General features: G+C 33.6%; 1 protein-coding gene across 1 annotated transcript in view; it reads left to right on the forward strand.

The window, feature by feature from the left end:
• LOC127861673 (zinc-regulated GTPase metalloprotein activator 1B-like) overlaps positions 1–12,918 on the forward strand; it is a 35,609-nt gene that overhangs the window by 452 nt on the left and 22,239 nt on the right. The window contains exons 2-7 of the mRNA XM_052400360.1: positions 268–364; positions 2,063–2,154; positions 2,652–2,711; positions 3,198–3,235; positions 6,572–6,618; positions 11,692–11,778. Of these exons, the coding sequence (XP_052256320.1) occupies positions 268–364; positions 2,063–2,154; positions 2,652–2,711; positions 3,198–3,235; positions 6,572–6,618; positions 11,692–11,778 (421 nt within the window). The remainder of the gene's footprint in view (positions 1–267; positions 365–2,062; positions 2,155–2,651; positions 2,712–3,197; positions 3,236–6,571; positions 6,619–11,691; positions 11,779–12,918) is intronic.

Genomic DNA, 12,918 nt, shown 5'->3' on the forward strand with positions numbered 1-12,918 from the left:
TTGACACTAGGTAGCAAAATAATAATATTAGTGCCAGGCATTTAAGTCCTTGACACTAGGAGCAAAGTAATAATATTGTGCCAGGCATGTAATGTCTTGACACTAGGAGCAAAATAATAATATTAGTGCCAGCATGTAAATTTCCTTGACACTAGGAGCAAATAATATATTAGTGCCAGGCATGTAAATGTCCTCGACACAGTAAAATAATAATATAAGTGCCAGGCATGTATATGTGCCAGATGTGATTTTCCACTGTACATGTAGGTGACTCGATAGAGAAGTCGATGTCAGTAGGCAGTGACGGCGAACGCTATGAGGAGTGGCTGGAACTACGCAATGGCTGCCTCTGTTGCTCTGTGAAGTGAGTCAACTTGGGATTGATTAATAAATAATATGTACCTTTCAATATCGATTGACAAAGTCGGATGAATAGTTTTGGCATTGTCCGTCCTTCATTTCAGATTTAGTCATGAAACTAACTTCATGAGTGTAGATATAAATGAGGAAAAGTGCCATGTACAATAACCATATTCTACACATTCTTAAATAGGAGTTATTTCCATTTTATGCCCCCAGTAGGTTGGCATATAGCAGTCCGTCTGTCTGTCTGTCTGTTGTTTGGTCCGACATTCTGTTTTCCGGAGGTTTTTTATGCAATACTTTAAGTTCAGGGATTTTTTCCGCAGATCTGTGGATATCTGCAGATCGGGTTGTCCCGAGGTCATTTCCAAGGTTCGCGTAAATTGGATATTGACAATTATTGAGACACAAATTTAAATGGAATGGTAAGAAACAGCAGTGGTTATAAAGCAGAAAGCTATATCTTTTTCTGAATAGGTACGGAAGATCTACTCCTGGTACAGCTAAAGTGTATCCTTGTGAAAAAATCGGGTTGACAAAATCTTCAACTACGGATCCCATGGTATATTGTTGTTAGTTGAACACTGTAACATTGTTGACCTTATTTCGAATTGAAAGACATGGAGCTCACATAAAAGATTGCCCTCATCGTTGACAGGGATCAGAGCACACATTTGATCACAATTAACTCTTTCAGTGGGCTGGAACCGAAATTTGAAGGCCTTGCAAACAGTGTTGGATCCAGATGAGATGCCACAGAACGTGGCGTCTCATCAGGATCCAAACTGTTTGCTATTCTAATTGTATTCTTTGAAAAAATCGAAGAAAATGCTTATTTTAGAAATTCAGCAGACAACATTTTAGCAGACAACAAAATTCCCAGCATGCAAAGGTTAATACTGGTTACTTTGCATAATCTGTTCAATGTGAAGTTGAAAAGTTTTTCATAAATAAATCTTGTTCATAAGTTGAAGATTGGGTTTATTAAATGTCTGTTTTAAGGTTTGTCATTGCCTTATGCATGTGATTCGGCTATCAGATCAGATCTGGTGCCAATAAAGGCCCTTAATCTAATGCTGTCTGGTTGATAGTGCTATGTCTGGTCAATATGACCTGCCACACTTTACCCTGGTGCTAATTATTGCTCACCGACAAAAATACATGCAGGCAATAAGTTTGTACATTTCAACGTTTTATTTAGGAGAAAGATCCAATTACATACCAACACACTTCTAAAAAAGACCGAGTACTGGTATTTGCAAATTTTTGACAAAGTAAGAATAAATGGACTTAAAATATATAGCTATTTACTGTATACATGCTTTAAGAAAAAGATAATTGCATTTTTTGTTACTCACCGTTTATTATTGTCATTTATGTATGGTTTATTATGAAATGAATTTACTTTGTTTTTGCCTGGTACAGATGATTTCTGAAAACATAGAGTTTATAATGAAATAAATTTACTTGTTTTTGCCGTTACCACTGATTTTAGTAAACAGGTTGTTAATATACTCAGTTAATGGTTATATTAACACACAATACTCTCACGCTTACTGTATTAATATCTTAATTACTAATATTTCATGCATGTATGAATGTCTAATAATATGAATGTGTTATCACTATGAGCTGTAATATGCTTAAGTGAATAAAATGTTTGTTCTGTAATGTATATTTGAAGCTGATTGTTGAACAGGGACAATGGAGTGCAGGCCATAGAAAATTTGATGACTAAAAAAGGCAAGTTGGACTACATTCTCCTGGAAACAACTGGCTTGGCAGACCCAGGTAATGAACATTTATGTAAGGTGCTTTTTCATAAATATGTTGGGATTAGTGTAGCAAATAATCTGCATCTGCTAAAGCCCTCAGGGCTTTACTTCCAAATGTGTGCAAGTACTTACCAAGGATGGCACATCATAGCTGCTTAAATGCATATAATTGTAACATACATATATACATATCTATATGTTAAATTTTGATTTACAGTTATAGATTTAAGGAGCCTGTTGTGGTTTACATAATTTAATGTTAAACAATATATTTTTATATTTACTCAGAAATTATGTCATGATATGTCATAGAAAAGATTGCACATTTACCAGGTATTTGTCAAGTATAAAAGTGCATTGTTTTTACTGGCTTAATATTGTTAAATGAGCATAGAAATTAAGAAAGATAGTCAAACATACAAACTTTTAAAGGGCATTAACTACATGCAGTAAAAAGAAATATTGTACATCATGAGTTACTTCCCATTGATTGTTGCCCTTGCATTGTTTCAGGTCCGATTGCCTCCATATTCTGGCTGGATGAAGATCTGTGTAGTGACCTCTATCTAGATGGCAAGTAACACTATTACTTTGTTAAAAATTGCCTAAGGCAAAACATTGTTTATAAAACAAATAATTGCAGGCTGAATTCAATATGGCAAAATAATTTGGTCACGTTGAAACTTAAAAGGAACGTTAATACTAGGAATATTTTTTTTATTGGTCTCCCTGTCAGTAAGGCTACGCATAATACTTTTGTGGCAGTATCCATCTATCTCCAATGATAACATAGTATTTAGTCCATATAATAACATATTACGGAAGACATGCTTTAACGAATTTGAGTGATTCATGATTATTAAAGCACTAATTTGTTAATGTGATAGACAAACATGTTTATTATTTTTGCTGTTTCAATATCATTGAAATGTATTAGATGATTGTAATTACCTTGTTTTCATACCAAATGGATATGTTAATTAAAATATGGACTTTTGATTATTCAAGCTTTTTCAAAATATGTGATGATTTCTGAAGAGTTGTTTGTCCCTTTTTCAGGTATAATAACCATGATTGATGCAAAATACAGCTGGAAGGTAGGTTTTATTGCTACATGTTTCATTGTAAAATGCTTTATAGACTTAATAGACTGGGTCTCCACGAGTTCAAATTTAAATTGTCACTTTTATCCCTGACCAAAGGCGGAGGGATATAGAATTTTCGTTGTTCATCCTTCTGTCAGTCTGTAAGTCCTACTGTCTTACAAAACTTTTTAGGGCTTTATCTCAGACCTATATAGATATCAACATGAAACTTCATGGTATATTGATATCAATAAGGAGAAGTGCCATGCACAAGAACCATAACCATATACTTTCTTAATAAGAGTTATTTCCCTTGTAGTTTAATTGACATAACTTGTCAGGGCTATATCTCAGATACCATGCAAGATGTCAGCATGAAACTTCATTGGTGCATTGATATAATGAGGAGAAGTGCCATGATTAAGAACTATAACCATTCATCTTTTTAAATGAGAGTTATTGCCCTTTGTTGTTTTTATGCCATGAAAATTTTCAGGGCTATAGCTCAGATATGATACAACATTTCAACATGAAACTTCATGGGTGTGAATAAATCAATTGGAAGAAGTGTCATGCACAAGAAACATAACCTTACACTTTCTTAACTAAGAGTTATTGCCTTTTGTGTGTTTTTGTATGATGTAACTTTGCAATGCTATATGTCTGAAATTAGGTTCATAGATATCAATGAGGAGAATTTCAATGCATAAAAGCAATTAACCTACACTTAATTATTGTTTATGATTATACAGTATATCCAGCAGAGCTTTTTTCCTTCTTTAGCGAGGGCTTTATAAAGGCCCCTTCCTCCAAAAGAAAGGTTTCTTCCCAAAAGATAATTTCTTTTAAATGATGCAGTAACTGTTGTCCTTGAATTTTAAGCTTGCTTTGGGAAACTTTGTCCTCTTTCTCAGTTTTGTTGATAATATTTTGCCAAAATGGAAGGCAGGGCCCTTTCTCCAAATCAAGAAAAAAAAGCGCTGTCAAGTGATTTGCACCAATCCATAAACAAAATTTTTTTGGCGGAAGATATCAATTCAACGAAATAGCTTGTTTTATATGAAATAAGATTTAAGATACTTTTTTTGTATGTCTCATTGTATGAACTGTATGGATTTTTATCTTTATTTATTTTTTATATTTTTTTGACAGTAAAGATTTGACCTTAATTTTTTTTAAATAATTTATGCAGAATGAGCATTGAACCCGAATTGTAAACAGTTATATGAGGGAATGTAAACTGACTTCAATTGTTTAACATATACCAATAAAAAAGTAGCAAAATTTGTTTAAATTTAGCAGTTTAAATAAAGAAATATGAATATCTATGATTTCATGTAAAAACCAATTTTAATTGTGAACAATATCTCTCATGATATGTTGTATTAGAATGTCAGATGTGTTATAATAAACTATTTTACTTGCCACACATGTATAAGACCTATCTACGCAAGACAAATAACAAGAAAGATACTGACAGAAAGGCCAAAACATTCTATTTACAATTAGCTCATGATGCCTATCAGTAGTATTTTAGTATTTTGTTGTTTGTTTTGGAAGTAGAACATATAAAAGCACAGATGTCAGATTTTTTTTCTCCACTGCAAAATGGTAAGGGGGTAGAAATGCTAATTGTTGTCAGTCAGTCAGGCCATAATACTTTTGTGTTGGCTCCGCATCTCCTAAAGCATTTGACTGATTTTCATGAAAAATGCCCCAAATGTAAATGACATTGAGACACTGTGCAAAAAGCATAAGTCAGTCACACTGGCTCAAGTTGAAGGTCGTTCTTCACAGTCAAAGGTTTGAGCCTTCATTTTCCTGTCAGCACCATATCTCCTATACCTTTTGAACAATTTAAAACAAAATCGCCCCAAAAGTAACGGGCATTTAGCTAATGTGTAGAAGGAATTAGTAAGCTGTTTCAAGGTCAAGGTCATAAATTTATGTGTCACTGTTTATTTTAAATCCTTTTAAGGATTTTCATAAAGCTTGGCTAAAATGTTAAGGTCATGAGATGATGTGCAAAAGGCATGAGTCAGATACATCTTCTCAAGGTCATAGTTGTACTTCAAGGTCAAAAGTTTGAGTCTTGAAATTTGGCTACAATATTATGATATGAGAAGATGTGCAGAAGGTCGAATCAGTTCTGGCGTCTCAAGGTCAATGTCATACTTCAAGCTAAAAAGTGTATGCCTTTTTTTTTCTGATAAATTTCTCCATTACCCGATGAAGAATTTTTATCAAACTTGGCGAAATTGTGCATTTGCTCAAAATCATCACCACTTCAAGATAAATGAAGCTCAGCTATGTCTCTTGGACTGCCTTGTTTTCAATTAATCGGTCAAATAGTTAAACATTTATGGAGCTTATGATTATTATTGCATTGTATTATTGTGTTAAAACTGGTATTATATGTCGCAAGGGACCAAGGTACTGTGAATAAATTATTTGAAATTCTAATAGTTCTAAAGTTGTTCTTATACATACAAATCAATTAGTGAACAACATATCATAAATAGCTTTAAATATTAATGATTTTTTTTTAAATATTAATGATGGTTGCTTTTAGATAAAAATTAGTTATTATTTCAGTTGATGTTATTTGAACTTAATTTAGAAATAATGTTTGTAATATCAAGAAGTATCATAATGGAAATCAAAGTAATGTTACATTTCTTTATATGCATAATGTGAATATACTATAGTCAAAACTTAGACATTTATTGTATATTGTATGTTACGGAATCAGAGAAGTCGCTTTAAAAATAATTTTTGTTTTCTTGTATGTATTTAAGAACATACCATCTTAGTATTAGTATCCAGGTCAATTTCTTTTGTGAAGACATTTATTGTTAAGAACTAATTTGATTCTGGATGGGTAGGAATTAAAGTGTGGAAATTGAAATGTTTTAAATAAAGTTCAGGAATCATATCGTGGTAATAAAGTGTTGGAATGAAAGTGTAGGAATTGAAGTGTTGGAATTGAAGTGCTGGAATCGAAGTGCTGTAAACTAAGTGCATGATTTGTGTGTGGTAAATAAAGCGTTACAATTAAAGTGTGGGAATTGAAGATAATATATTTAAGTTGAGGAATTAAAATATAGTAATAGGACCACAAATGTGTTAGTGTTTTGGGGTTTGTTTGTTGTTTTTTTTATTTTATTTTATTTTTTTTTGGGGGGGGGGAGGGGGATATTTGAAGGCAATAAATTTGGTCTTGCTCTAAAATAGAAACAGCAGAATCCTGTTAGAGCTATGGTAAGGTAATTGTTTGATAGCAGTATTAAAAACTATTAAGGTAAATTACAGGGTAGTTGTTAATTTTTAGTGATTTTACCATTTCAGTATTTAGCTGAAAAGAAAGAAGATGGGAGCATCAATGAATGTACAAGGTGTGGGAGCTATCTTATAAAACCATTTAATCCCCGCCGACAAATAATTCGGAGGGGATATAGTAATAGTCTCCGTCTGTCTGTGCGTCCGTCTGTGTGTCCATCCTTCTGTCCGAAACTTTGTCCAGAGCATAACTCAAAATCTATTCAATGGATTAACTTTAAAATTACAAACAGATGGCAACTAGGAGAAGTGCAGTGACCAAGAACTATAACTCTATCTACCTTAGTTTTTTAATTATCTCCCTTTATATAATTTCAAACTAAATTCTTGTCCAGAGCATAACTCTAAATCTACTGAAGGAATTTACTTGAAACTTAAAATAAAACAGATTGCAAGTAGGAGAAGTGCAGTGACTAAGAACAATAACTCTATCTACCTTAGTTTTTGAATTATCTCCCTTTATTTAATTTCAAAGTAATTTTTTGTCCGGAGCATCACTCTAAAATTAATCTACTGAAGGGATTTATTTGAAACTTCAAATGTAAACAGATGGCAAGTAGGAGAAGTGCAGTTACTAAGAACCATAACTCTATCTACCTTAGTTTTTATGCCCCCGGTAGGGTGGCATATAGCAGCCAGTTGAACTGTCCGTCAGTCAGTATGTCATTATGTCAGTATGTGTGTATGTCAGTCGGTCCGTCCATCCGTCCGTCCAAAAAAAACTTTAACATTGGCCATAACTTTTTCACTATTGAAGATAGCAACTTGACATTTGGCATGCATGTGTATCTCATGGAGCTGAACATTTTGAGCAGTGAAAGGTGAAGGTCAAGGTCATCCTTCAAGGTCAAATGTCAAATATATGGCATCTGTCCATCCGAAAACTTTAACATTGGCCATAACTTTTTCAATATTGAAGATAGCAACTTGATATTTGGCATGCATGTGTATCTCATGAAGCTGCACATTTTGAGTGGTGGAAGTTCAAGGTCAAGGTCATCCTTCAAGGTCAAAGGTCAAAAAAATAAATCAAAGCGGTGTTTTCATGAAGCTGCACATATTGAGTGGTGGAAGATCAAGGTCAAGGTCATCCTTCAAGGTCAAGGTCATCTTTCAAGATCAAAGGTTAAAATTAAAATCATAGCGGCGTTATCATGAAACTGCACATTTTGAGTGGTGGAAGTTCAAGGTCAGGGTCATCCGTCAAGGTCATCCTCTAAGGTTAAAGGTAAAAAAAAATCATCAAAGCAGCGTTATCATGAAGCTGCACATTTTGAGTGGTGGAAGTTGAAGGTCAAGGTCATCCTTCAAGGTCAAAAAAAAGTTCAAAGCGGCGTTATCATGAAGCTGCTCATTTTGAGTGGTGGAAGTTCAAGGTCAAGGTCATCTTTCAAGGTCAAGGTCATCCTTCAAGGTCAAAGGTCAACAAAAAAATAATTTCAAAGCGACGTTCTCCTGAAGCTTCACATTTTGAGTGGTGGAAGTTCAAGGTCAAGGTCATCCTTCAAGGTCAAAGGTCATTTATTATTTTTTAAATTCAAAACGGCGCAATAGGGGGCATTGTGTTTCTGACGAACACATCTCTTGTTTAATTATTTCCCTTTATTTAATTTCAAAGTAAATTTTTGTCCGTAGCATAACTCTAAATCTACTGAAAAGATTTACTTGAAACTTGAAATATAAACAGACGACAAGTAGGAAAAGTGCAGTGACTAAGAACCATAATTCTATCTACTTTAGTTTTTAATTATCTTCCTTTATTTAATTTCAAAGTAATTTTTTGTCCAGAGCATTAATAAAAATCTACTAAAGGGATTTACTTGAAACTAGAAATTTAAACAGATGGCAACTAGGAGAAGTGCAGTGAACATGAACCATAACTCTTTCTGCTGTAGTTTTTAAGCCCCTGGATCGATAGATCGGGGGTATATTGTTTTTTGTCCTGTCTGTCTTTCTGTCTGTCTGTCTGTCTGTCCGTCTGTCCGTCCGTCCGTCCGTCTGTTCGTCTGTCCGTCTGTCTGTCTGTTGGTCCGTCCGTCCGTCAGTCTGTTGGTCCATCCGTCCGTCCGTCTGTCACTCTGTCCAAAACTTTAACCTTGGTTAAAGTTTGATAACTTTTGCAATATTGAACATACCAACTTGATATTTACCATGCATGTGTATCTCATGGAGCTGCTCATTTGAGTGGTAAAAAGTCAAGGTCATCTTTCAAGGTCAAAGGTCAAATATCATTGCATTTTTCTTTCCTAAAACTTTAACCTTCGTCAAAGTTTTATCATAACTTTTTTAATATTGAACACAGCAACTTTATATTTGGCATGCATATGTATCTTGTGGAGCTGCACATTTTGAGTGGTGAAAGGTCAAGGTCATCCTTCAAGGTCAAAGGTCAAAAATAAAAATAAAATAATATTTATTTCCCCATTCAATATCTTACTTACTTCTTGTGGAGCTGCACATTTTGAGTGGTGACAGGTCAAGGTCAACCTTCAAGGTCAAAGGTCAAAATAAAAAACAGAAACATTTTTCCATTCAATCTCTTACTTACTTCTGGTGGAGCTGCACATTTTGAGTGGTGAAGGTCAAGGTCAACTTTCAAGGTCAACTTTTTTTAAGCTCACCTAATTGCTCAGGTGAGTTTTTGTGACCGGTCTTAGTCCGTCGTCCGTCCGTCGTCCATCCGTCCACATTTGTTAGTAAACACTCTAGAGGCCTCATTTATTGTCCGATCTTCATGAAACTTGCTCAGAAGCTTTGTCCCAATGAATCTCGGTCAAGTTCGAAACTGGGTAGTGCCATCTCAAAAACTAGGTCACTAGGTCAAAAAAAAGAAAAAAACTTGTAAACACTGTAGAAGTCACATTTCATGCCCAATCTTCATGTGACTTTGTCAAAATGTTTGTCTAAATGATAATTGTGTTGGTTGGGTTCAAAAGTGGTTCCGGTCCGTTGAAAAACATGGCCGCCAGTGGGCGGGGCAGTTTTCCTTATTTGGATATAGAGAAACCTTGTAAACACTCTAGAAGTCACAATTTTTGCCCAATCAAGATGAAAGTTGGTCAAAACATTGGTTTTATTGATATCTCGTACGAGTTCAAAAATGGTCCAGATCAGTGATAAACATGGCCGCCAGTGAGGGGGGCATTTTTCTCTATATGTATATAGTGAAAACATGTGAACACTCTAGAAGTCACATTTTTGGCCCAATTTTCATGAAATTTGGTCAGAAAATTTGTTTCCTTGATATGAGAGTTGAGTTTGAAAATGGTTCCGGTCAGTTGAATAACATGGCTGCCGGGGGGGGGGGGGGCAGTTTTCTCATATTTATATAGTAAAAAAAGCTTGTGAACACTCTAGAAGTCACATTTTTTGCCCAATCATCATGAAAATTGGTGAAAAGATTGGTTTAATATATATCACATAATTAATGCAATAATTATTGCCTTTAGATCGTCCAAATTTTCATTATAATATACAAAATCCTTGTAAACACTCTAGAGGTCACAATTTTGTTTCAAATTTTATGAATCTTGGCCATAATATTTATTTTTGTAAGCAAAGTTTGATGTTTGGTAAGGGGGGTCAACTCAAAATAAAGGTCAACAGGTCAAATCTTACAAAAACAAAATCACTCCATATTGAGTTTTGGTTCAATAATGATGAAACTTGACCGGGATGTTTGTCTGGACAATATCTAGGTCAAGTTTGGTACAGATTAAATGAACCGACTCCTCTCAGGTGAGCGAACTAGGGCCATCTTGGCCCTCTTGTAATATTGAACACAGCAACTTCATATTTGGCATGCTTGTGTATCTCATGGAGCTGCACATTTTGAGTGGTGAAAGGTCAAGGTCATCCTTCAAGGTCAAAAATAAAAAATAAAAATCATTTCTCCATTCAATCTCTTACTTACTTCTAGTGGAGCTGCACATTTTGAGTGGTGAAGGTCAAGGTCAACTTTCAAGGTCAAAGGTCAAAAAATGAAAACATAAACTTTCATAACTTTTTAAGCCCCCGAATGAATTGATTGGGGGCATATTGTTTTTTGCCTGTCTGTCTGTCATTCTGTCCCTAAACTTTAACCCTACAGTAAAGTTTTGCAATAACTTTTAAAATATTTAACATCGCAACTTGATATTTGGCATGCATTTGTATCTCAAGGAGCTGCACATTTTGAGTGGTGAAAGGTCAAGGTCATCCTTCAAGGTCAAAGGTAAATAAAAGGCGGCGCATTAGGGGGCATTGTGTTTCTGGCAAACACATCTCTTGTTTAATTATCTCCCTTTATTTTTTTTTATTTTTTTTTATTTATATTTTATTCATTTATAATTTTAAATTATATTTAATTTAATCTTATAGTAAATATTTTAGCTTTTCAATTTTTAATATCTTCCTTTATTTAATTTTACAATAATATTTTAATTTGAACACTGAAGTATTCACTCTAAAATGAATAGATGAGTATAAGGAAAAATACAGTGATCAAGAACAGTAACTGTTTGTAGTCTTATATTTTAATTACCTCCCTTTCTTTAATTTCCATATATTTTACTCTCTAACTCCAACACTATATAACTAATTGATCCTTGAAATATAAATACATGTAGATGAAACAGGTGCCATGTTTTACAAATATTATTCTACTCTCTATAACAAATGTTATCATACAAGCAAACACATTTCGGTGGGGATTCAGCACTATTGTGACAAGCTCTTATGCTATTTGTTTTAATTTAGAAATTTGGCACATTTATTTATTTTATCATGAAAAAACATAAGTTGAATTTCCACTTTAAAATATTTATTTCAAAGAAAAGAAAGATATAAAATAAAAGATCAATCACATGTAACCTAAATTGTGTAGACTTTTTACGCTATATTTGATGAAAAGTATCTGGAATGAGTTTACAGCTTAAGTAATAAAAACAGCAGTTATTGTTGTTAAAGCTCTGCTGCTTAGTTGGCATAGCATTCTTATGTTAACAAATATTAATAATTTGGCATATCAATGCTATTTAAATATTAAATTAGTTTTAATGTTCTCCTGAAGCCAATTGTATAAATCTGGATATCAAAAGGTTATCCATTGGATTGGCTAAAGTTATCCATATTTATACATTTGGCTACAGGCAGATAGCCATGGCAGACGTCCTCATCGTCAACAAGACAGATCTGATCTCATCTGATGACCTTCATGAACTCAATAACACTATCAGGTAAGGCTTCAAAAAATGCAAATGCTATATATTGTGTTTGGGAACTATGTTGCAATATATTGGAATAAAAAAACACATGTAACAATATGTTGGGAATTTTTTTATTTTTTTTTGATACATCGAAATATAATGGAAACAAATATTGCAATATTGGAAACAGATATATCAAGATATTGTAAACACATATTTTGCTATATATTGGAAACAAATATTGCAATATATTGGAAACACCTACCTATTGCAAAATAATAGAACTTGGGAAACACATATTGCATTTAATTGAACATTCAAAAACATTTATTTCATTTTATTGGAAAATGGAAAACATGTATTGTAATATGTTGGGAAACGGAAAATGTATTTTGCAATATATTAGTAAATTAAAAATACCTACATGTGTATCAATATATTGGAGAGTAAAATACATATTGAAACGTATTTGAATATGGAAAATATGTGTTGCAATAGGATGAAAAATGTTAAACAGTCCACTCTCGTTATCTCGACATCGGATATCTCGATATTCTCGATGTGTCAAAGTAAGTTCAATGTCCCAACATTTTTCCTTCTTTATCTATATAAATAAACATCGCATATTTCATTTTTCGTTATGTCGAATAATTCGATATCTGGATATAAAATTTTGTCCTGAGTTTACATGTATTTACTGCGGTTTATCTCGAAGTGCGAATAACTGTTCCAGTGTCGGCAAAAGGTGAGAATTTTTTTCTTTAATACTTCACCGTCCAGCTTCGCCCGGCTGCTCCCGATACTGTGCGGTAGGAAATTGATCAGTTAATTGCATCAATGATCACACGTGTGTAATGTCGTTAGCCCTTAACACTTGAGTAAGGCCTGTCACTTTAACTGTCACTTTAACATCAATTAACTGCAATTAATACACAGTCTGTATCTAGATCTGGGATTGTTGAGTAATAAAGATAATAAAGACAAGACTCAAAATTGCTTTTCATTTTTATTTGATCCTGTACTTATACTCGATTGAACTTTGCATTTCAAACTACAAAATGTACATGTACAGTGCAGTATTCCAGAACGTGATAAACGCATGTTCAGATGGAAAACCTTCGTCTTGATTGGACGTCAATTACATCATAACTTTAAATAGCAACATTACCG

The sequence above is a fragment of the Dreissena polymorpha genome, chromosome 16 (assembly GCF_020536995.1).
Source record: "Dreissena polymorpha isolate Duluth1 chromosome 16, UMN_Dpol_1.0, whole genome shotgun sequence".
Taxonomy (NCBI): Eukaryota; Metazoa; Mollusca; class Bivalvia; order Myida; family Dreissenidae; genus Dreissena; species Dreissena polymorpha.